The sequence below is a fragment of the Periplaneta americana genome, chromosome 6 (assembly GCF_040183065.1).
Source record: "Periplaneta americana isolate PAMFEO1 chromosome 6, P.americana_PAMFEO1_priV1, whole genome shotgun sequence".
NCBI lineage: Eukaryota > Metazoa > Arthropoda > Insecta > Blattodea > Blattidae > Periplaneta > Periplaneta americana.
The window spans coordinates 14,425,612-14,450,475 of NC_091122.1; the positions used below are offsets into that span (position 1 = coordinate 14,425,612).

A 24,864-nucleotide genomic window follows, 5' to 3' on the forward strand; every position below is an offset into this window, starting at 1 on the left:
GGTAATTCATTGGTAAATCCTCGAACTTATCTCACTATCACAAATTTCACTAATACTAGATAACACTGCAGTTGATGCAGCGTCATTAAATAACCGATAAAAACTTAGCACACACAGTGTCCACATTGAGACTCCAGGACTGACTACGGATCAGCACTGAAGCCAGGATTGCCATCCATTTCAATATGGGGCTTAACATCAATGTTCATTTCAGCATAGGAATCAGTATTGCTGTTAATTTTGGTATGAAACCAAGAATTGCCATCCACTTTTGTATGAGACTCGGGACTACAGTCCATTTTGGTATGGGACTCAGAGCGATTGTTCAGTTTGAAGTAGGATTCAGGAATGCACTCTATTTTGACAAATGGCTCTAAATTTCTATCTATTTCGACACGGGGCTCAGAATTTGCGTCCATTTGGGTAGCAGGCTCAGGATTACCATCCCGTTCTGAACTTGGCTCAGGACCAGCATTTCCCTCCCGGTGTGAATGTTTGTGCTTGAGTAGTTCACTCCAAGTTGCAAAACGAAGACCGCATGGATCACAGCGGTATGCCATCTCGCCTGCGTGGGAGTTCAGATGCTCGTTCAACTCCTCCATTGTGTTGACCTTCTTGTTACAGCTGCAGCAGCGAAGAGACTTGGAGTAAGCGCTTCTATGACGACGGAGGCTTTCAAGGCGTCGAAAGCGCTTCGTGCACACCCTGCATCGATGCGGCTTTGCATCCGAATGCGTCTGCATGTGGGCCTTTAGGGCCGGGTGCGATGGATAGCCCTTGCCACATTCTTCACACTCGAAGGGCCGTTGACCTGTATGCACTGAAATGTGATGCACGTATGAGTGGTATGTGTGCAGACCTTTACCACAAATTTCGCACTGGAATGGGGGTGTTCGAGTATGCGTCTCCTCGTGGGTTTCAAGGTATGACTTGTAAATGAAACCTTTGCCACAGGTTTCGCAGATGAAGGGCATCTGTCCCGTATGTATGACATTGTGTGCCAAGAACTGTGTCTCTTTCTTAAAGCCACGCTTGCATATTTCACAGTTGTACGGTAATGTGTGAAGATGTTTCTGCATGTGACGCAGCAGGCTGGCACGTGAGTCAAAGCCAACGTAGCAAATGTCACACTCATAGTTGCGCTTCCGTGGATTTGTGTGACTGCGAAGATGGGAGCTCAGCATAAGATACTTTTTGTACAGCAAGCCACAAAACTCGCATTGGTACGGCCGGTAGCTTCGTGGGTACTTATTCCTCTTCTGTTTCTTCCTTCTCTGAGATCCTGTAGCAACTCCATCAACTCTGTAAGAATAAATCATGTTTGTACATTTTCTCTGTAATCTTTTCTTTTTGCTGTTACAATAATCCTAATGTAAACACAATTTGGCCATGAAACTCGTGATTGGCTCGTAGTTGAAACACTCACAAGACAGGAAAATATACGAGTACCATAACCTTGTGTTTATTTTTGGAGAAAATTTGAATTTTAGTTGATAAATACAGGGTGGGACATAGGAACCAAGTGTTTTTAAAACAATCATAAAATAGTTAGTTTTTGTTTTCAACACACTTTATTGGTAGAATAACGTTTGTGAGAACATACCATTTCAATTATGAGCGGAAAATTACATCTGGCATGTGATGTCCGTCTGTGTTGATGCACTGTTGAAGTGCTGACGAAAATTGACCTCTATTCTTTCCAAGAGATCTCTGTTGCAAAAGTTTTTAATAAATACATTAATTGATTTCTATTAAATTTCGATCCGAAAAATTCTAACGTATTCTTCAATTAATTATATGGGCTGAATGTTAGTCGCCTCTTCTTTGTAACTCAGGGATGAAAAAGGTATTAATTATCTCAATGTAACACACAGAGGTTACAGTATTGAATTTCTGCACAACCATCCATCTTGTATGGGTGTAAATGTAAATCGTGATGCAAAACCCGTCTTACAGTACGATTGGTGATTCCAAGTGCAGCTGAATGTCTATGAGCAGAAGGACCTGGGCTGTGCAGTATCGCTTGTTTGACTCAAAATTTTCTGGAGTACGCACTCTGCGTTGGGGGCCGGGCGGTTTATTCTTCAGTATTATGCCTTTTGTTCAAAGATTGTTAACCCAACAATCATTGCGATTAATATTGAATTTGTAGCAAAATTCACCCGGTATCGTGGTCACCGACTCGCCATTCCTAACAAAATAAGCATACGCAAACTTGCGTCCACTGCTCCATGATGCCGACTGCAGGTGAAATGCTATGAGCCACGGAATGGAATATCACATGCCGCACGTCTCTCCCTTTCATAACGACCGAGTATAAGCCATTCCAAAAACACTTGGTTCCCATGCCCCACCCTGTACATAAAACATGTAACTCGACTCATATGTAAATTGTTATGTAAAAGAAAAGGTAGGTCTAAGTTTTATATTTGTTATTTACGATGAATTTCCCAACAAACAGATGAATACAAAGAATAATACCAAAGTAATCTGTCCTTGCAACAAGCTGGCATCACTTGACCTTGAGCTTGTTGCGCACATATGAAGAGCACAGGGGAAAAACTTGGTAAGTCCAAAATGATCGATTTTCTGTTTTAAATGCCATGTAATAGCTCAGGTTATGTATTTTAACTGTGCAGAACAACCTCATTAGTCCAAAGGAATGTGAAGAATGATAACTCAAAGACAATACAATATAATGGGTTTTGAAACTTTTAACTAGCTCTCCTGTAAAAACAGTAAAACTTGACATCAGTTTTTTTCTCCTGTACTCCTCAGATGGCCTCAGTGTGTATGGTTAAAATAATATAGGAATAACACCTTTGTTTTTTGTTTTGTATAATTAACTTGTTAAATATGAGATACTGTGTGTCGTATATTGCAGAAAAACATATTTAATCATTTGATTTTTTCATATGATACTCTCAAAACATCTTTCTTAAACTTTATTAATTTTTTGTAATGAAGTGGGCAATAAAAACTGTCACTCTCAGATCCTAAAATAAAATGAACCTCATGCTGGGAGATAATTCCTAATTTAAAATATTAAATATTTTCTCTTCTATTTCAAATTCTGCACACCACAACCCCAAGTCACCTGTCATCTCGTCTTGTGTGTTTATGTTCAAATCATAACCTAAATACCTGATCTCAGATCACTGACACATTGAATATACATCATAACACTTCCCAATACTCTTCATCACTCACCGTTACAATTGCTCGTCATTGGAACTCCTTACCTCATACCTAAAGGGGCTGTCAGACATTGACTACTTTCAAATAGCCTGCTTAGACTATAATCTTTCTTAAAATATAATTTTTGTAGTATATGATTTTTAGTTTTATATATCAATTTTCTCTATTATTTTAATCATCCCTTTGGTTCACATTGTTTTATTTAAAAATAAATTGTAATTGTTTGATTCTTAGAATTACATGTAACTAAACTTGTCTTCATTATATTATAATTATTATTGTTTGAGTATTGTTCCTGTATTGCTGTTATTTATATTTGCAATGTATTTTTATATTGGTTAAGTGGAAGAGAAGGCCTGATGGCCGTAACTCTGTCAGTAAAAATTAATCTATTAAATAAATAAAATGTGGCATTGCAACTGTAAAGGAGCAATATTATTAACAACAAAGTTGTGATAAGACCAAATACAAAGAAATACTAGCATTCATGAATTAATATAGATTTAATACATTACTGCAATGCAATTGAAAAAGCAGATCTTACCCTTGAATGAACAAATTGAAGTTCACGCCCATAAAGTCGCCCTGGAACTCCCCTCCTGTCGTCGAACTTTGGAAAGGCCCATCCTGTTCAACAGAAATACCAAATCAGCATCATTCTTTTCTCTGTTACAGAAGAGCAGCCCAAAGGATGGCACTAGACTCTAGTGGGCTTATTGTGTCTTACCTCTCCTTTTGTTGGAATGATGTTGAACTTTGAACAGTCCCCCTCAGCTATGTGGCATCATCAGTCAATTCAGCTTACACGTCTTTACAGTTCCGATGAAGTCCCACTACAGTGCTCTCCATCCTCCTCCCCCCCCAAAGAGTACTACAGACAGAGTTCAGGTATATGCCAGTCACAATACTAAATCTTTGGGATGCAACATTTTGATGAGCTGATTTTAACCATTTTCTTGAAGGACACCATGTTTTTAAGAGTTGGCGGTTGTACTGTCCTTTCTCAACCCCCTATATGAAAGGAGGACCACACCTGTCTTTGGTCAGCAGGTCCTTCGGACCTAGCCGGGAGGGCTTACTTGAGTTCACCGACCGTTCCCACCTCAAACGAGAAAGCAGATATGTTAGCAAAGAAAGGAACTAAAATCAACTTAAAAACAAGTTTCAAGTTCCCATATGAATCAATAAAACGAGTCATAAAAAGAATAAGTAACAGCGAACAGGCAAAACATCAAAGTCAAAATGGAAAGAATCATTCAAAGATCTAAAACTAATTCCTGATCTACCTCGAAAATCTGCCGTGGCCATGTTTAGATTGATTACTGGTCATGATTTCCTCAGTAAACACCTCCATCGTATTGGAGTACTGAATTCACCTAAATGCATACTGTGCACCAGAGAAGAGGACATGGAGATGGAGCACCTGGCTAATTGTGAAACTCTTAGGACATTTGTGGACCTTCCACCAAAATATTGGGAAGCAAGAAGGATGATGACTTTTGTTAAATCCAGAGCATTAGATACACACACACAATACTAAATCATGCCATACCATTCTGGGTAACACTATTGTAATGATTTTATTGAATATTGAAATGGAGAGTGATAGTCGGATGACTGAAGAAAACAAGAAAACCCAAAGGGGAAAAAAAAAAAATTCTGGAACCTTCACTTTGTCCACCACAAATACTACTCCACCATCACCAGGATCTAAAACCGGGTCCGTAGTCACCACAGGCCAGCGCTCTGCAAACTGAGCCCCATATTCTTAGGTTCGAATCAATTCCATTCTAGTACTGTTAATCTAGAACTTTCAATCAGCTCTAGTGAACCAGAGGTAGCACCAGCAAGGAGATTTTGGTGGACTCATGACCAATCCAAAAGTCAAGCTGCATCTAAACTTCTTCTCCCCTCCCACTCACATTAGGGTTGCCATGTATCCCATATTGTAAGAGATGTCCCATATTTGAGGCCAGAGAAACTTATACCATATGCATCTCATACGAAGGGTGCATGGAAAGAACATGTTAAGTCACTTTTCTTAAATTTTACAGGGAAGCATTTCTTAACTTTAATATATTGATAAGACACCATTACAGTAGAACCTCTATTATCCGTGGTAATGAAGGGGATGGGCTGAACGGTTACTCGAAAAAATCGGATATTTCATATCATAAAAGGTTTTCGTAAATTTAGTGATTAATACTTACACTTACAACAAAATGGGAAAAAAGACTGTTACAACCAACCAAGATGAAAACACAAACAAGTTTCCTGTCCAAAGTCACGGAAATAAAAACAGAATTGAATCTCCCTAAATCTAAAGAAAACATTTTAAGCAGAAAAAACTCTCTAACCTTCGAACCAATTAACATTCAACTAGATTTAGAAGAACCAGTTACAAAATCTGAAACTTCCAAGCCTGTACTAAAAGCGCTGGCATTAGAAGCTGTGAACAATAGATACCCACCAGAAGAATGGTTACATATCTACACAGATGGGTCTACTATCGATAACAACTCAGGATCAGGAATTACGTGTGCGTTATTCTCATTTTATCAACCAGCAGGATATCATACAACAAATTTTGATGCGGAAATAATGGCTATTCATATCTCACTCCAACACCTACTATACAGAATAGATAAATTTCAAAATGCTGTCATTATCTCTGATTCTAAAGCAGCATTATATGCAATAAATTCATATAAAATGATGTCAATCCAAATTAAAGAATGTCACAAAATGATCCAACAACTTCAAAAACTACAGAAAAGAATTCAATTGCAATGGATACCTGCACATTGCAGAATTGCTGGGAATGAAACTGCTGACTTTCTTGACAAAAAAGGATCCAATTTAATTCAGAATACAAATACAAGCCTACCTTTTACATCCATCAAAAGACTAATTAAAAATAAATATAAAATCAAGCAAAACCAAGCACTATGTACCAAAGCCAAAGATAAAAAATGGAGCATTTTAATAAAAAAAATCAGAAATTATTCCAGAAATCCCACATAAATCTGCAGTAGCAAAATTCAGACTGCTTACAGAACACGATTATTTGGCAAAGCACTTGAATAAAATAGGAATTTAGACAAATCCAAATTGCCCTCTATGCAACAAAGAAGAAGAAATGACTGAAGATCATCTCATAGCCTGTGAAGTTCTACCTGATGGATCCACCACAGAGAAATATTGGAGAGCAAGAATGCTAATGGCTTCGTTGCCAAAGCCCGGCATTAGATAACAACAACATACTTACACGTTCGTATTTTCCTCCATGATCTTGTATTTAACACGCCAGGTAGTGAATCAGAAGTTCACTAATTTAAGTCTGGTTGTCAACAACGGGTTTTTAAGGGGAAAGTAAACTTCCTTGTACAGTAATGGCTGTCTATTAGGAATATTAGAGACCTCGTGTTGTAGATTTACATATTTTGTACGCTTCAAACTCGTATTCTGAAGCGAGATGAGCCACAGTTTCTGTTTTCCCAAACCACTCAGTTATTTACACTTTTTTCTCGATACTTAACACAACAAAATTTATTTTGACATGCTTAGAAGACATTTTGTATAAAAGTTATACAGTACAACTCGATCAATAGACCATACTGTGTAAGGAAAAAGGCTTGTAATAACACTCTCTAGAAAACATAACATGCTAATACAACACACAGTACTTCATATATTTCTGCAGAAAGAAAAACGAATGTGAGAAAGACAGATGGATAATCCACCAGTCGGTTAATAGGGTGACGGATAATCGAGGTTCTACTGTAGTTTATATCTCATTTAGTTTAAGTTCCCATGTTACAATGCAGGCTTTTTGCCAATCTTATTTACTAGAAAGACAGTTCACTATATGACTAGCAGATGAGATCAAAAAACAAAAATAAACAGAAAGTGACTTATATTGTTCTCTTCATATTGGAACACTAAAAATCCAGTATTTACGGACTTTGTGTCACAGACGGCCAATGTAACAAAGGTTTCTTTCCACTTTTGCACAACACAATTTGGTGTAAACAGAAATTAGTGAATTCCATTACATTTCGCAGGAAAATAAAACTGCTCTCAAAACATTTTCACCAGTGCACGGAAACTAGGGCATATTTCAGAAACAAGGACATTTTCATGTTTCAAGAAAGCTTTTCGGGACACCGGGATATCTGATCACCCTGCTTAATGTTTCATTGTCAACAGCTCAGCATTAGTAAACAACAACTTTTCCAATTATGTGATGTTGTTTTCATTTTTCTATTCAACGTTTACAGCAAAGATGAAGTCCCTCTTTCCACACTTGATTTATCATAAAGTCTGCCAAGCAACTGAAATACTTTGAGGATACCAAACCTTGTTTAAAGCACTATATGTGTGTTAATGAGATGATTTTGTACACTAATATAATGCTTTTAAAAAATAACAGTATTCTCTAGACTTCTTTTTCTTTAAAAAAACTTATAAAAACATAATAGTACATTATGCAACGAGCCTATAATGGTAGTAATTAAGACGCAAGTATGATTGTTTATGAAACGAGCGCAAGCGAGTTTCATAATTTTCATACAAGCGTCTTAATTACCATTGTAGGCAAGTTTCATACGACTTTTTATGCTCGACCATATTTCTAACTTGAAAGTATTGAAAATTAGGTCTTTTTATGGTTATGTGCGAACTGACCTGAATTATAAGATGTGCGCAGACGGGAAAGTATTGATTTTTTCCGAGGCTGAATGTCATTGACCTTGGCACAGAATAAGAATGAACATTAGTCTGATATAACCTGGAAATTGATTTAGAATTGAAAAACGAGATGACAAATTGAATTTATTTGAATATTATTACAATTAACGCTAATTATTATAGTAACAAAACATAACCTTCTGCGACAGTATTGGATTTCCAGCCTCCGTGACTTTTCGCTAGTTGTCTGTCGATTGCATATCCGAGAATAATCTATATAACAGTACAAAGCTGACTTGTGATTGGCTGAAGACCTGTCCTTTAATGAGTAGGTGTACTTTAATGACATGCATTAAAGGACTGCTACCAGGTGTATAATTACTACATTTCGGCATGGTCGAGCATAAACAGTATTTAAAAAATCTGCACTGAAATTCTAAAACAACCTTTGAATGAAAACTAATTTCAGTTCCCCTGAAGCTAAAAATCCTGGCCTTAATCATTATGTTCACCGAAGGCTGCATCTCACCTCATATTCATTATATACTGCACCATAGTCTTCACCAGGGTCACCTTCGGATGAGGGTGTATCATTCTCATTCTGTAAACACAACATTTCAATTACACCAGGCAGAAGAAAAAGTGAAGACTAAAATTATAGTCTTGTCGCTCTTATTTCCTGCAGCCAATCACGTTGCAGGTCGGCTACTTTTAAACGTGTGTGTCTTGTCATTCGCTATTGATGATGTAATGAATTTCCTAAGGCTCGATAAATACTTAATATAATCGCCCGCCATTTTGGCTCTTTCATTGGCGTTCGCAGAAATCACATGAGGACGTTATTTGCCACTATTATTTGCTCAATTACAGTGTGTTTGATTTATTATCACAGGAGCTACGACATGATAATGTTTAACGGTGATGAAGCAAATAGATTCCTCATCTGGTAGCTCGGCAACGAAAGAACAAAAATGGCGAACGATACTACCTACCTAGACTTTATAGAGCCTTCACTTCCTAAGACGTAAGCAAAGGGGAGGAGTCACACTGGAAATAACAGCGACACGACTATAGCATGAGACACTTCCTGTGTCATTCACTTTAAACCAGAATGCAGGAAGCCTAGAATTTAAATAATGCAAATCTGGTAATAAAGAGACAATTTTTTGTCACAGGAATCAACCAGACTCCACAGATTCTGTCTGGCATAGCAGAAGGTGGTGATTTCAGCAAGGCAAAGGAGCTTATTTATTGAAAGCTTATGCTTGCGATTAAAATTACCAGATGATGCATCCTGAGAGCAATGTTAACGTACATTTCATTCTTCCAGTACTTGATGCGTGTGAGTGATCTGTCGGTGTGTTTGGAAACTAAACAAACATCGTGCAGCAAGAACAAAATTATGAATTAAATACTGTAGGGTAATGAGATAATAAAAAAACAATGAAACAATTTGATTTAACAATGAATTAAACTACAATGTCAACAATAACTATACATAAAACAAAACAGAACAAACTTGTTTACATTAACTGGGAACTAATACACACAAGCCACACTTACTTACTGGCTTTTAAGGAGCCCGGAGGTTCATTGCCGCCTTCACATAAGCCCGCCATTGGTCCCTATCCTGAGCAAGATTAATCCATTCTCTATCATCATATGCCACCTCCCTCAAATCCATTTTAATATTATCTTCCCATCTACGTCTCGGCCTCCCTAAAGGTCTTTTTCCCTCCGGGCTCCCAACTAACACTCTATATGCATTTCTGGATTCGCCCATACATGCTACATGCCCTCCCTATCTCAAACATCTGGATTTAATGTTCCTAATTATGTCAGGTGAAGAATACAATGCGTGCAGCTCCATTCTCCTGTAACTTCATCCCTCTTAGTCCCAAATATTTTCCTAAGCACCTTATTCTCAAACACCTTTAACCTGTGTTCCTCTCTCAAAGTGAGAGTCCAAGTTTCACAACCATACAGAACAACTGGTAATATAACTTTTATAAATTTTAACTTTCACATTTTTTGACAGCAGACTGGATTATAAAAGCTTCTCAACCGAATAATAACAGGCATTCCCCATATTTATTCTGTGTTTAATTTCTTCCCGAGTATCATTTATATTTGTTACTGTTGCCCCAAGATATTTGAACTTCTCCACCTCTTCAAAAGATAAATTTCCAATTTTTATATTTCCATTTCGTACATTATTCTCGTTACGAGCCAAGCCACACAGCACACGAAAATCAAATATGAACAAGCATGGCTTTGTTCAAAAAATTAACCAGAAACAACGCTATTAAGTCTTTGTTGTTGCTATAGCAACCATAATAACTTCTTATAAAAAAGTTCTGGCGCAATTACGAAGTATTTTTAATCAAAATGTAAGTTAATTAAATATTTCACCATGAGGACAACAATATTTCTTTCCACCAGAAATAAATAAAATCTTCTGTTGATATAATACGATACCACTTCTCTAAACACTCTACAGAGTGTTCATGAAATGGTCTGACGAACTTTTAAGTTTATGAAAACATGAAATTAAAATTTAAAAAATAAATGATCAAGATTTTAATAATATACTAATATTAATATTTTTTTTAGTTGGTTATTTAACGACGCTGTATCAGCTACTAGGTTATTTAGCGTCGATGAGATTGGTGATAGCGAGATGAAGCCGAGGATTCGCCCTAGATTACCTGGCATTCACCTTAGGGTTGGGTAAAACCTCGGAAAAAACCCAACCAGGTAATCAGCCCAAGCGGGGATCGAACCCGTGCCCGAGCGCAATTTCAGACTGACGGGCAAGCACCTTAATCGACTGAGCCATGCCGGTGGCTATGTCTCTGAAATCACGTCAAAGCACATTTAAATATTGAAAGGAACTGCATAGGTATCTCTTATACAGCATTGCAGTAAAGAGCCATCACCATTGATAGAGTCTTGGGTTTGAAGGATCACCTGTTGCTTTACTTTCGGCATTTTTACGTTTTCACTTGTAAGATATAATATGCTGACTGCAGGCACTGAGGCTACAGTATTTTGTTCTGTTGCATTGAATTGGGGGCAGTTGAATTTTATTCCAATGGATACCATCCCATTGTGGAATCCTGGGAAACGAGAATGCTGATGCTTTAGCAAAGAAGGGCAGCACTGCTACTTACAGACCTGTTACTAAATCTACGTATTACTCTGTGAAGAGATTTATTAAATCTACATACTTAGACTTCAACAAACAAAATTTGATAACACAATCTCAAGGGAAAAAATGGAACTCTCTGCATCATAATCCACAGTTAATTCCCGATTTACCACGAAAATCGTCTGTAGCTGCATTTAGATTGGCAACAGGCCATGATTGTTTGGCTAAACACCTGCATAGAATTGGAATATATCAGTCCCCTAACTGTCCATTGTGCAACTCAAACCAAGAAATGGATTTGGAACACCTCAAAATCTGTGCTTCATTGGCTGGTCATGATAATATCTTTGAAAAATATTGAAGTGCAAGAGGTCAAATGACTTTATTGTCAAACGCCTGGCATTAGAAAACAACAACACAACAACAACATTGAATTGGGGGAAGCACGTAACACACCTGATCAGGAGTCGAGGGTGATGCAACCATATGGAAAATTCCTGCATTACGCAATTGAATTGAATAAGCAATCTGCAGTAGGTTCAAGAATACAGACTACGACACCATAAAAAAAAGTCCGTTAAAAAAGCAGAAAAGGGCAAAAATGCAACAAGAAGTACAGCATTTCCTAAAACTGACCAATAGACAATAAAAGATCGAAAAATGCAAAGAAATGCAAAATAAATGTAGGTAAGCTATTTTGGTTCGTGTTGAAGTGAAATGACTTTATATTGCATCCTGGATTGTCTGTGATGTCTCAGAAAAAAAGATGATGCTATTTCATCTGAGCCCTAATTAAGATTTGTTTTTGTGTGAACACCTTTTCTCAGTTAATGCACACATGTATGCTTAAAAATAAACATTCAACATCACAGGATGTAACTGGGGGTAAACTTATTAATTTACTTCCATGAAAATAATTTATTACTCCGCCTAGAAAATTGTGTAAAATAAGAGTTTTTCTATGTGACGTATTGTTTAAACAAGTGACCAGTATTCAGGTTTAATTCTCCTTTGTGTGTATATGTGTTTATATGTAATTTTCCTCTGTGTTGTATAGTTATAATTTACATTTGAATTTGTTATTCTTGTAATCTGTAATATTGGTTCAGTTACCGCTTGCATATTCATTGAGTGTAACTTCTAGCCTTATATTATTTTGTAATTATTATTTAATATGTTCGCATTATTTTACTCGATTTGTGCTTGTATAACTATATAAATTTTTATCAGTGTTCTTTAAATATTAGTCTGTAAAATTGTATCAGCGTCTTTTGTTTCTGGCTAAGTGGAAGAGAAGGCCTGATGGCCTTAACTTCGCCAGAATAAATAAATAGATATTATGCAAATCTAGTCTTTCAGGTGAAGTTCCCTGTAAAGCAGATTTGAATAATTTCAAGGGAAAAATTGTTCCGGGGCCGGGTATCGATCCCGGGACCTCTGGTTGAACGTACCAGTGCTCTACCACTGAGCTACCCGGGAACTCCACCCGGGAAAAGTTGAGACGGTGTCTGGTGGAGTTCCCGGGTAGCTCAGTGGTAGAGCGCTGGTACGTTCAACCAGAGATCCCGGGATCGATACCTGGCCCCGGAACAATTTTTCCCTTGAAATTATTCAAATAGATATTATTATTATTATTATTATTATTATTATTATTATTATAAATTACGTATAATTTACGTAAAATGCTATGTATCATGTAATTTACGCGGCCAATACTTTCCCACTGAAGAATGTTTGTATAGTGTGGTTGTTTCTGATGAAAATCAAAGATTATTTTTGTCTAGTGGGCTATATCTACAAGGCCTGGAATCAAAAACAGTTATTAAAACAATATACAAAAGGAATTAAAAAATCAGAAGTGTACACACCTCAAGTTCACACTTCACCATAGGAAGTGATGTTACAAAAATATGTTCTGGCTCATTGTACGTCATTGGAGATGATGGCGTACCATCACTATCAGGTTCGCATTTCACTTCTGGCAGTGGAAACATATCAAATTCTTCAGACTCACGATTATCTATAGAATATGCTGTCTCATTATGTTCTTCAGGTTCACATTTTATCACGGCTTCAAGCTTAGGTGACCTCACAACAAGATCTTCATGTTCACTCCTAGATGATGTCGCTACAGGTTCCTCAGTTGCACAGGTGGATGAAGTCACTACACTTTCCTCAGGCTCACACTTTACCACGGGAACAAATGTCACTCCATTACGATCCTCAGTCTCACGCTTAACTTCAGAAGGTAATGTCACTTCAGGATGGCTCTGCTCACACTTCAGAGCAGGAAGTGATGACTCAGCAGTAGAATCCACCACAGAATGCTGAGTTACATCACTTGCATGCTTCGACACACAAAGTGATCGCTTACCTCCTTCAAAGTCACATCTCACTCCAGAAACTGGTGTCGATTTAACATTTTCGGGAACTGGTAACATCGCAAGTTGTTCAGCTTGTAGGGGAAGTGATGTCACACCGAGATCTTCATGTTTCACATTCACACACACGTCGTAAGAGACCACAGGTTCCATGATAGGCTCAGCCTTTATCATGTCCATGATGCCCGGAATCTGGAAAAAAAAGTACGATATATAAATGATGCAGCCTAATGGTGCAAGCAAGAAGCCAGTGTTCGAAGAAAAGCAACACTTCCCCAAGAACGGTACGGTTAGTTTTTATTTGTAAATGATAGCCGAATTCTATGCACCTTTCCACTCTACTATCTAACTGCTTCACCCCTCTGCCCTTCGTCACAACTTAAACACCTACTCGACAAGCAACCTGATTCTAGCTGTACTGCACATCATATAGTCCGACCATCGGATCTGTGCCCCCATAAGATATGCGAACTGAACCTTAATTCCTTTTCAGCCTGGCAATTCATTTCTCTCCCTGTATTCCTATTTCTCTCTTTTCTATCCCTCTCTCTTTCTCTCCCCCACTACTCACAATTTTGAGTCTTCTTGCGGGACAGCTTATTTGCACTTGCAGTCCAGTGTTGTCAACTCAACATGAATACTGTAGTACGGAGTGGTGAAAGAAATATTATTAAGCAAGTAATAGCATTTTGCATAAGTCAATCAGCGTCATTAGACCTACTTAAATTATGAATAAGTGATAATTAACCTTACATTATTATAAGCAATATTCAAGAGACATAACACTGTTTGACGGAAGTTTGGCAACATCCCTATTCGCCAAGGTTTGTGGCCTGCTGTTTGACGTAGTGGGAGAAAAACGGGTGGAATGGAATGAGTAGAGGCGTTAACTTTTTCAAGAACAACGACAGCGCTGAAGGGACATAGATCCAATGGTCCGACAATACCTCTCACTATTCTTCATCTCTTACCATATCTATTGTCTATTATCTGTCTGTGAAATTTCGTATCCTTTCTTATCAGGACTGCAGGTTTCCAAAACAGCTTAAGTTTATGCTTACCAACTGTCTTGTAACAGTAGTACAGCTGCCTAAGTTACTACTTGAACAGTTGTAAGATGAATTTTTGTAAATACTAAAATATGTCTCTGTTTCATGTTAATCTTAAAACATGCAGGCTAGTCTAAATCTGTAACGTTACTCATAATTTGTAATATAATTAGTAACTTGTACATTTATGTGCCCTTAGTGTAGATCAAAGAAGAACTTATGGTCTTAACACAGTCTAGTATATACAGTCACGAAGCTCAGTACGTGGGGAATATGCATCCATAGATAGTTGCTAACCACTAGGATCGCTACTATCACCTCATCACAGACAATGCAAAATAGTACCGGCACAGTCTATTGTTCCTAGTACTCTCAACAACTCAAGCTTCATTACTGTATATACTAGACTGTCGTCTTAACTTCATCAGGTGAAATAAATGAATTATTGTTATTAATGTCAAGCTATGAACAAGAAAAAGGTATTTCTACAAAACTGAATTATTTTAACAAAGATTCACTGAATACCATTAATAATAATGTCAAACCTCCTCTTGTAAAAAAAAAAAAAAAAATTAAAGCCTACTTATAAAAGTTTGGCGAGATCTGTTCTCATGTATGGAAGATTGGACCATATGAAATGTGATGGACACCGAATCACTGCCAATGAAATTGAGTTTTTAAGAACCGCTGACTACATTAGATTAGACAAGAAGAAAAATTGGGATATTTTGACAGAATTAAATATTGACCTAATTTTAGAGAAAATTCAAAATTATCGACAGAATTGGAAATCTCATATACTCAGGATGCCTAGAACAAGGATACCACAAGCCCAGCATAAAATTATTAAATTACTGCCCATTAGGAACAAGATTTTTGGTCTGTCTGCTGAAACGATGTAGTGAGACCATAACAGGCCACCAGGCTTAATGCAGAAGAAGAAGAAGAAGAAGAAGAAGAAGTTCTTTTTATTTAAAGATGTAGCTTATACAGAGTGATTCACGAGGATTTACCGTCACTTATGGAGCTTATTTCCGAAGTCATTCTAAGCAAAAAATGTATAAATATTTGTCCTAATCTCAATATTTTCAGAGTTACACTAATTTGAAGTTGTTAGTAAAATACCTTTTTTCTTTAGTTTTAAGGGTAAAAGAATATTACGAACAGAGCAAGTACTATTCAGAAGAATCATTTCTTTAATTGGATAGTATTCTGAAGCTAAAAATGTGTTGGTAATTGCTTTGCACAAATTTTGTTTTTCAATTTTTAACTAAAAATTACATCATTATTACGCACTTATCACAACAATTGTTAGGCTACAAATCATACAACTTTAGGAACTCGATTCTTTAGTTTAATTGTGTATCCCAATGTACAGTCTTCAAGAATATACAAGATTGGCGTGATTTGTACCAATCGTTATGAAAGATGCGTAAGAAAAATGTAATACACAACACATTTTTAACTTCAGAATACTAGCTAATGAAAGAAATTATACTTCTGAATAGTTAATTCTTTGTCTGTAATATTTTTTTTATACTTAAAACTAAACAATAATGGTATTTTACAAACAACTTCAGATTAGTGTAACTCTGAAAATATTGAGATTAGGACACATCTTTATATGACACTTTTTGTTCAGAATGTCTTCGGAAATAAGCTCCGTAAGTGGCGGTAAATCCTCGTGAATCACCCTGTATAAAACATTCATGACAAAATGAATTAATGAATTCATTAACATCAATTACAACAACAAAAGAGATTTTAGGATTATTCAGCCTGCTTCATAATAGTGAAATGTTCTTGTTCTTTTTTATGGGGGAGGGGAGTCTTCTACAGACTTATAACTAGACTTCGTGGAATTTCCACGAGAATCGCAAGGTTTACTGCACACGCGGTATAGACTGTATGAGAAGGGGGCGTGCAAAGGATGGAGTATGCCTCTAATGTAAACACTGAGCAGTATACTGCATTACAAAGAAACCTGCATCCTTCTTTCAAGAAATGTAATGAATGATCATTGAAGTAGGAAATGTCTAAACATGTAAATACACAATTATTTTATAGTGAGATATATTAACTCTTAAAATTTAATGTAAGATACTCACATCATCCTTGAATATGTACATTACAGTGAAGAGTTACGTACATTTTGAGCGACTGCAAAGTGAACCTCCTCCGATGGTCACTTAAACAGTTTTTATATTGGGAAAATGTACGCTCAACATCACACGATGTAATATGTGCATATTTGAAGAACGGAAAGTCACTACTTTTTAGTACACCAACTTCAGACGTCTTGTCGTGACTTGATAGTACATCATTTATAATACGAAGTTGTGAATAGGCAGAATTTTTAGAAATAATGTTTCTCAATTTACATTTCACTTTTACTGAAATTAGTGAATTGTTACTTTGGATAATGGTTTGTGATACTTAATCCACTATATTAAGGACTTCTGAGAGTTGTAGTTTAGACAATTCTAACAGGATGATGCTTTTGGACACGATTTTGAAATTAGAATCAATGAACAGAATATCTTCCAGTAGCTGTTCAGAAAGCAATGATTTTACAGCTGCAACAGCGGAACTGTCTGTTCTATCCAATGCATGAATTACAGCCATTATTTTTCCGTAATGTTCTGCATAATAATTAACAGAATCCAACCACGTCCCCCAACGGGTCAAGACTGGCTTCAGGGGTAAGGGTATTCCACGAGCAATTGTTTGGAACAGCAACACTCTCATTGTAGTACGTTTGATTGAATTCTTGACTGCACTGAACAAATGTTAAACTTTGACTATTCCAACCACAGTAATGCAAAAACAAGTGCTTACTTAGGTATACATTAGCTATAGCTGCTCTATCTATTTGGACCGGTCACAACTCTTAACATGAACTGCTTATACTACGAGACCGGGCGGTCGCTCACCTCCTCTATATTAGCATACATCGGCAACATGATTGCATGCTGCATGTGGCAATTCAACGAAGTCTACTTATAACTCATTAAAATGGTAGAGGTTTACCGATATATGGATCACACTGTACTACCCGCAATTGCTTTAGGCCTAATGGACGGTAATTTCTCTTTCGAAGTTAGACCTATTAGTTGTTTAGTCAACTGTCCCAAGACAGGTTTGAAACTCGTAATACCAATAAGGCATCACTCACGAGGAAACTTTGCAAGGAGATAATGGGATGACGTGACAGTTCCTTTACCCCTCCCCCCTTCAGTTTCAGGGTTATTCTTACTTTGCATCAGTGGCGTATACTGGTTAAAGGGTTTGGGCTACCGCTGACCCTATTATTACACAAAATATATCTAACAATTACTTTAATTTTAATTACTATGGTAAAACTAATAATACAAAATTATTACATTATGTTATATTATAAACTTTTTCTTTTGTAATTTCCTTGGGCTACCCCCGGTAGCCCGCAAAATACGCCCCTGCTTTACATGTCTATAATGTTTTGTTCTCTGCTTATCATTATTAGTTTAGAAATTTGTACTCGACTGCCTACATTTCAATACAATTTCCATTGTGCAACTAAAAGTTAATAATGGATTGATGATCTTCTAGATGACCTCATTCAAGTGAGACGAACTCCACAATGCCGGATATTGAAAGTAGGCCTATGTCAAATATGCTTCAACAATGTAAGTGCCAGGAACATATTGCTTAGCTGCTTGATGCAGAATTACGTTTAACATTTATAAAAATTCAGGCGCATAGTCGTTTGATGCTAAACTTGCAATCTCGGATTCCAACAATGAAGGTTACTTCATTATGAAGTAGCTATCCCAAGTAACTCGAGAGAAAATCACAGTGGGATCTTCCCCCCCCCCCCGTTAAGTTTATTTATACACGCTTTAACATCTTAACATCTGTGGCCATATCACGTGTTAGGAGTCGCCCTGAGTGGCGCAGTTGGTATAGCGCTGGCCTTCTGTGCCCGAGGTTGCGAGTTCGATCCCGGCTCAGATCGATGGCATTTAAGTGTGCTTAAATAAGTACAGGTTCATGTCACTAGATTTAGTGGCATGTAAAAGAACTCCTGCGGGACAAAATTCCGGCACACCGGCGACGCTGATATTAACGAGTTGCGAGCGTCGTTAAATAAACTTTAAATCACGTGTTAGGATCTGTGGGTATAACAATAGGCCGTTGTTATTTTTATTGTTAAGTTCCTGTTTCTGTTGTGTGTTGTAGATGGCTTGTGTTCATGTAACTGATTTTAGAATTAAATTAGGTTTTATTTAACGACGCTCGCAACTGCCGAGGTTATATCAGCTGTGCCGGAATTTTGTCCCGCAGTTCTTTAACATGCCAGTAAATCTACTGACATTAGCCTGTTGCATTTCAGCACACTTAAATGCCATCGACCTGGCCCGGGATCGAACCCGCAACCTTGGGCATAGAAGGCAGCGCTATACCAACTAGCCAACCAGGTCGACCTGATTTTATGTTTATTAATGTTTATGATAGTGACCGAGGTGGTGATGAATCATGGCTATGTAAATTTGCAATACGGCATTTGCCTAAGACTTAGGCAAAAGATGAAAAACCCCAGTCAGATTGGCCGGCCCGGGACCTTTCGAATACGAGTCTCAAATGCTACCGTTCGAGCCAACTCCCTCGGTTTTAATGGGATCTCCAATTGTTCAATGGAAATTTAACTACTTACAGAACAGTGTATAGCAGACTGGTCCAGCAGCTGCAATGGACTGGGAAACCGTTGATCTAGTTCTGGGCGGTTTGTCGGCGATATACTGTGTGCGGAGCTGGAAGATCTAGCGAACGTTGCAGTGTCACAAGAATTATCGGCTTCACATTTTATTTCACTTGACCTATCCGGAAGTTTGTACACTTTTTTCCGGCACGAATCACAAATTAGCGCATTCAAAGACTCCGGTAAATTGAGCTTTATCAGCATATTGCGATGTACACGTCTTAGTGTACTTTTCTTAGAGTGATTAGAAAGGTTAAGTGGATTTAAACACTTTCTATGTATTATTATGTCATGTTCACCATCACCCATGTTGCAGAAGACACGTCACAAGCGTTAACACGAAGTGAATCTTTATTCTGCTTCACCACAAAGGGGACACCAAAACCGTACTTAAATCATTCAAAATAAATCAATTGCAGAACACCACTATAGACAAGATATGACCACTGCGAAACTATCCAGCTAGCCCGCCAATGATCAAATATTGCGACGTTTCCATTGGCAACGCAAATGACATAACCCAGTGGCACCAACATCATTCTACTTAAAATGCGAATCAATAGTGAACTAGGTATAAACTATAGTCCAGAGCAAAACTACTTATCTGAGAACTATCTATCAATCAAAAAGTGATCCTCGAACTTACAAAAACTCACTTTCTATCTAAGTACCTACCAAAAGCATATTTTCAAGGCATACTAAAAGCCTCAATAAAACCCAAACTGTCACTGATAGCTTATTTTTGTTTCCATATATTGGAAGCACTGTGACACACATTTCGAATGCCACCTGCAGGATTTATTCTCAACTGTAAGTGACAATATGTTGTTTAGTTAACAGTCCAAAGACAGTTCTGAACCACATAGGTGATACTAATAAGGCATCACTTATGAGACAACTAAGCCAGGAGATAATGGGCAGGATGCCCAGTTCCTTTTTCTCACCATTGCATACATAGCCGACTAATTACATTTTACAATAATCAGACTTCACAGTGACAATATTGTTGTTTAGTCAACTGTCTGAAGACAGGTCAGAACCGTGCAAGTGATAACAACAAGGCATCACTTATGGGACAACTAGGCCAGGAGATAATGTGGTGTAGGGCAGCCACTGTGGAGTAAAGGTTAGCATATCTGACCTTGAAAGTAGTGGGCTCGGGTTCAAAGCCTAGTTGAGACAAGTTACAAGGGTTTTCCCCCAACCTATTAAGATCAATGAATGCTGAGTAACTTTCGGCACTATATCCTAGACTCGTTTTCCTGGCATTAGCACCATTTCACTCAGATGCTAGATTACCAATCGCAATTGATAAACCAAATAATGAATGACAATAATAAAATAATTTTAGATAAAATATTTACTATTAAGACTTAATGTATTAGTAATTTGATGAAAGAATCCATTTGTTGTGTACAGGCGTAAATGGCTATTATATGGCATACAAGGAAATTTCGAAATAACTTTCTGTGGCCAGCCTTCGAACATGCGTTTGCACGAAAATGGTTTCTCAGCTGTGAATCGCTAGTGCATACATGCCTCCAGAAAATAAATTGTTGTAAATGTACATGTGCAGAGTCCACTTTCGAATGTTGCAGTTTACAGCTAATACATATATATATATATATATATATATATATATATATATATATATATATATATATATATATATATATATATATTTTACACTTGGCTTATTTAATGTAGTATTCATTTATTTTGCTGTAGTTAAGGCCATCAGGCCTTCTCTTCTACAACACCAGGAATACAAATACAATAATAGAAATAAACAGAAAAAAACACTATAAACAAAGTAAAGCCACACAAAAATATACGCAGGTTGCAGTCACACAATTTTGCAGTGACGTAATTTTCTTTTGAAAGAGAAGTTATTAAAAAATGAAGCTAAATTTAAAATTGATTTGCGATAGGTCTAAAGTATGTAGTAAAAAATACTGTAATTAATCTTTCAAGTGCATCCACCAAATCTCAACTAGCCTATATACAGGGCGTTTCCGAGGCGGTGTTACAAACTTTCAGGGATGATGGCGAAGGGCACATGTATCAATTTGAGGTAAGGAACCCTGGTCTGGAAATGACCGAGTCTAAAGTTACATGCAAAAATAGTTCTGTGGAAATGAAATAATTTTATTCCTCTGTACACCTTATTTATGTATTCACACATACTGTATTCATCAGATGCTGTTTACGTTGTCTACTTACAGTATTCCATTCAGTGCGCTGTCTGAGGGATGGGGACAGGAAACTACACTAAAGCAATGCAGATAGCGTAATGTGTAACGGACATGGTCGGTTCTGATATGCACGTCTGTAGACAGCAGTGTATGTGTAAAGTTGAAGTAGCCAGTCGATCAGTCCTAGTGAAATGGAGGAGTACACGAGAGCGGAATAAGCAGACCTGATTTTTGAATAAGGATGAGCCAATGGGAACAGTAGACAAGCTCAGAGATTGTATCAGGCCAAGTACCCATGTAGGAGACATCAGGCCCATACCATTTTTCCACGATTGTTCCAAAAGTTAAGGGAAGGAGGGCACGTGGTGCCAAATTACAATTCCATTTCCACACAACTATTTTTGCTTATAATTTTCGACTCAGTCATTTCCGGACCATGGTTCCTATCTCAAATTGATACATGTGCCCTTCGCCATCATCCCTGAAAGTTTGTAACACCACCTCGGAAAAACCCTGTATAGACTCAAAGTACCAACTGATGTCATGGTGTGCGCATAATTTGCGAATTTGAGTCATAAAACTACACAATCAATAACACTGTGAAAATAAAGAATACGTTTCTCTTATTTCATGCCAGATAGTAATAAAAAAAAGTTGAAACCATTTACGAAAAGTCGACCTGGTTGGCAAGTTGGTATAGCGCTGGCCTTCTATGCCCAAGGTTGCGGGTTCGATCCCGGGCCAGGTCGATGGCATTTAAGTGTGCTTAAATGCGACAGGCTCATGTCAGTAGATTTACTGGCATGTAAAAGAACTCCTGTGGGACAAAATTCCGGCACATCCGGCGACGCTGATATAACCTCTGCAGTTGCGAGCGTCGTTAAAACATAACATTTACGAAAAGGTTGTGTTTTGTCAGTGTGCTATTTGACGTGGAAAGACTCAATTGATAATAAAATTTTCTTCGGCCTCATGTCATTTAGCTATCTCTGCATCTAACTCACTTCAACACTGTTAAATTCCTTCACCTCGTGTGACTTAGCTATCACTTCTAACCTGACAACCTGAAATACGTTTAAATACGAATACTGAAAATTTGCCTTCCTTTCATGGCGCCCTTGTACGTAACTGCAAATACACACCGGCAGGTGGTAAAACAGTGGAACACAGTCCCCAGAATGAGACGCTACAACCACAGCCTAATATCATACACTCACGAAGCTTGAGGTGTTTTTTGCATTTCTCGCGATACAGCACTCCAAGCAGTTAGCAACTGAGAGTACTAGGAACAATAGATTGTGCCGGTACTTTTTTTTAGTTGGTTATCAACTGCTAGGTTATTTAGCGTCGATGAGATTGGTGATAGCGAGATGGTATTTGACGAGATGAGGCCGAGGATTTGCCGTAGATTACCTGGCATTCACCTTACGGTTGGGGAAAACCTACTGTAAATTGAATGGTAGTCTGTATAGCTCAATTGATGAATTGTATATGCTTTAAATTGAATAGTAATCTATATAACTCTATTGATAAATTGTTTGTGTTTGTAATTTGAAGAAGTTTGCATGATATGTATTTTATTAATTTCTGTACATCACAACTGGTTGAATTGTTTATGCCTTAAATTTAATAAACTTACTTGTTTTGTATTATACATATAGCTCAACTGATGAATGACCATTTGCGTTTGTAAATTTAATAATCTGATTGGCTATGTATTGTATACTTTTAGTAGAGCCATCGATGTAGCTCAGTCGGCAGACTCGCTGGGCTGCTGATCCGGAGCTGCGTTCGGCTTGGGTTATTGGGTTATTTTACGACGCTGTATCAACATCTAGGTTATTTAGCGTCTGAATGAAATGAAGGTGATAGTGCCAGTGAAATGAGTCCAGGGTCCAGCACCGAAATCTACCCAGCATTTGCTCGTATTGGGTTGAGGGAAAATCCCTCGGGCTTGGGTTGGATCCCCCTTTGGTCCCATTGAATGGTTTCTTCCGAGGTTTTCCCCAGCCGTGGGACTGAAGCCAGATGGTCTATGGCGAGTCCTTGGCATCAACCCCTTTGATTTGATTACCAGTTGGGTTTTTCCGAGCTTTTCCCCAACCAAAAGGCAAATGCCGGGTAATATTTTGGCGAATCCTCGGACCTCACCTCATCTCACTACATCTCGTCAAAATATTGTAAAAAATTGCACAAAATTGTAAAAATTGTAGGAAATTACTAAATTGTAAAACTATAAAAATTTGTAAAAATTGTAATTGTAATATTGTAAAATTTTGACTTGTTCCAAATCTTAAAGCTTCATTGCTCATGTAAGATTTATGGAATAAAATAAATGAATGGAAAAAAAACCAACCAAGTAATCGGCCCAAGCGGGGATTGAACCCGCGCCCGAGTGCAACTTCAGACCTGCAGGCAAGCGCCTTAACCGACTGAGCCACGCCGGTGGCCTTGTGCCGGTACTATTTCGCATTGTCTGTGATGAAGCGATAGTAGCGATCCTAATGGCCAGCAACTAAAGTTCAACTGTCATTGGATGCATATTCCCTATGTATTGAGCTTCGTGACTATGTACTATACTGTGCTACAACTAATGTGGGGACCCTAATGTGTTCCAAATACAGATAACCGACCGGACCGTTAAAATAAACAATTACGAAATTATCATTGACAACTTTGTAGTAAGCATGACCCAGAGAAATGATTTTGACAGTACTAATATTATTTTATCTTGCAATATGTACCATAACATGTTATATATTGCAAATTCATCACATCTCATAAGACAGTAACTTCCTTTAAACTCACCGATAAATGCAATTTCACATTACTCGCTAAATTATTGTAAATGAAGCAGAGTCTTGCAGCTTCCTTGATCGTATGCTGTTCATTTTCAATTTAACAGATATAACCATCAAGACGCGGTTAATTCAAATTTCCCTACATGTAAGCCAAGACGTCTTAAAGATTATATTTAATTATTCTATAATAGTCGATAAATTGCTGAAAGTTAGAACTATTATATTATAATATGGTGTTCTGTATGGTTGTGAAACTTGGACTCTCACTTTGGAGAGGAATAGAGGTTGAGAATTCGAGAATAAAATGCTTAGGAAAATATTTGGAGCTGAGAGGAATGAAGTTACAGGAGAATGGAGAAAGTTCATAACGCAGAACTACATGCATTATATGCTTCACCTACATAATTAGGAACATTAAATTCAGACGTTTGAGATGGACAGGGCATGTAGCACATATGGGTGAATCCTTTGGGGAGGCCGAGATGTAGTTGGGAGGATAATATTAAAATATATTTCAGGGAGGTGAGAGATGTTAGCGACTGGATTAATCTTGCTCAGGCATTTCCCAAGTTTATTCTACTTTTAATTTCAAGTGTTATTTATATTATTTGTTACTGTTGTTCCAAGATATTTTAATTTTCTCACCTTTTCAAAGGATAAAT

The 24,864-nt window shown here is 37.5% G+C and overlaps 1 protein-coding gene across 1 annotated transcript; it reads right to left on the reverse strand.

Moving 5' to 3' along the window:
• LOC138701007 (uncharacterized) lies at positions 1 to 24,267 on the reverse strand. Its single transcript, XM_069827487.1, has 5 exons — positions 24,210 to 24,267; positions 12,907 to 13,611; positions 8,417 to 8,488; positions 3,743 to 3,825; positions 1 to 1,302 (listed from the first exon to the last, which is right to left on the reverse strand). The coding sequence occupies exons 2-5, from the start codon at positions 13,597 to 13,599 to the stop codon at positions 144 to 146; spliced, it is 2,007 nt and encodes a 668-aa protein (XP_069683588.1). The 5' UTR covers positions 13,600 to 13,611; positions 24,210 to 24,267; the 3' UTR covers positions 1 to 143.
• Positions 24,268 to 24,864: the final 597 nt, after the last annotated feature.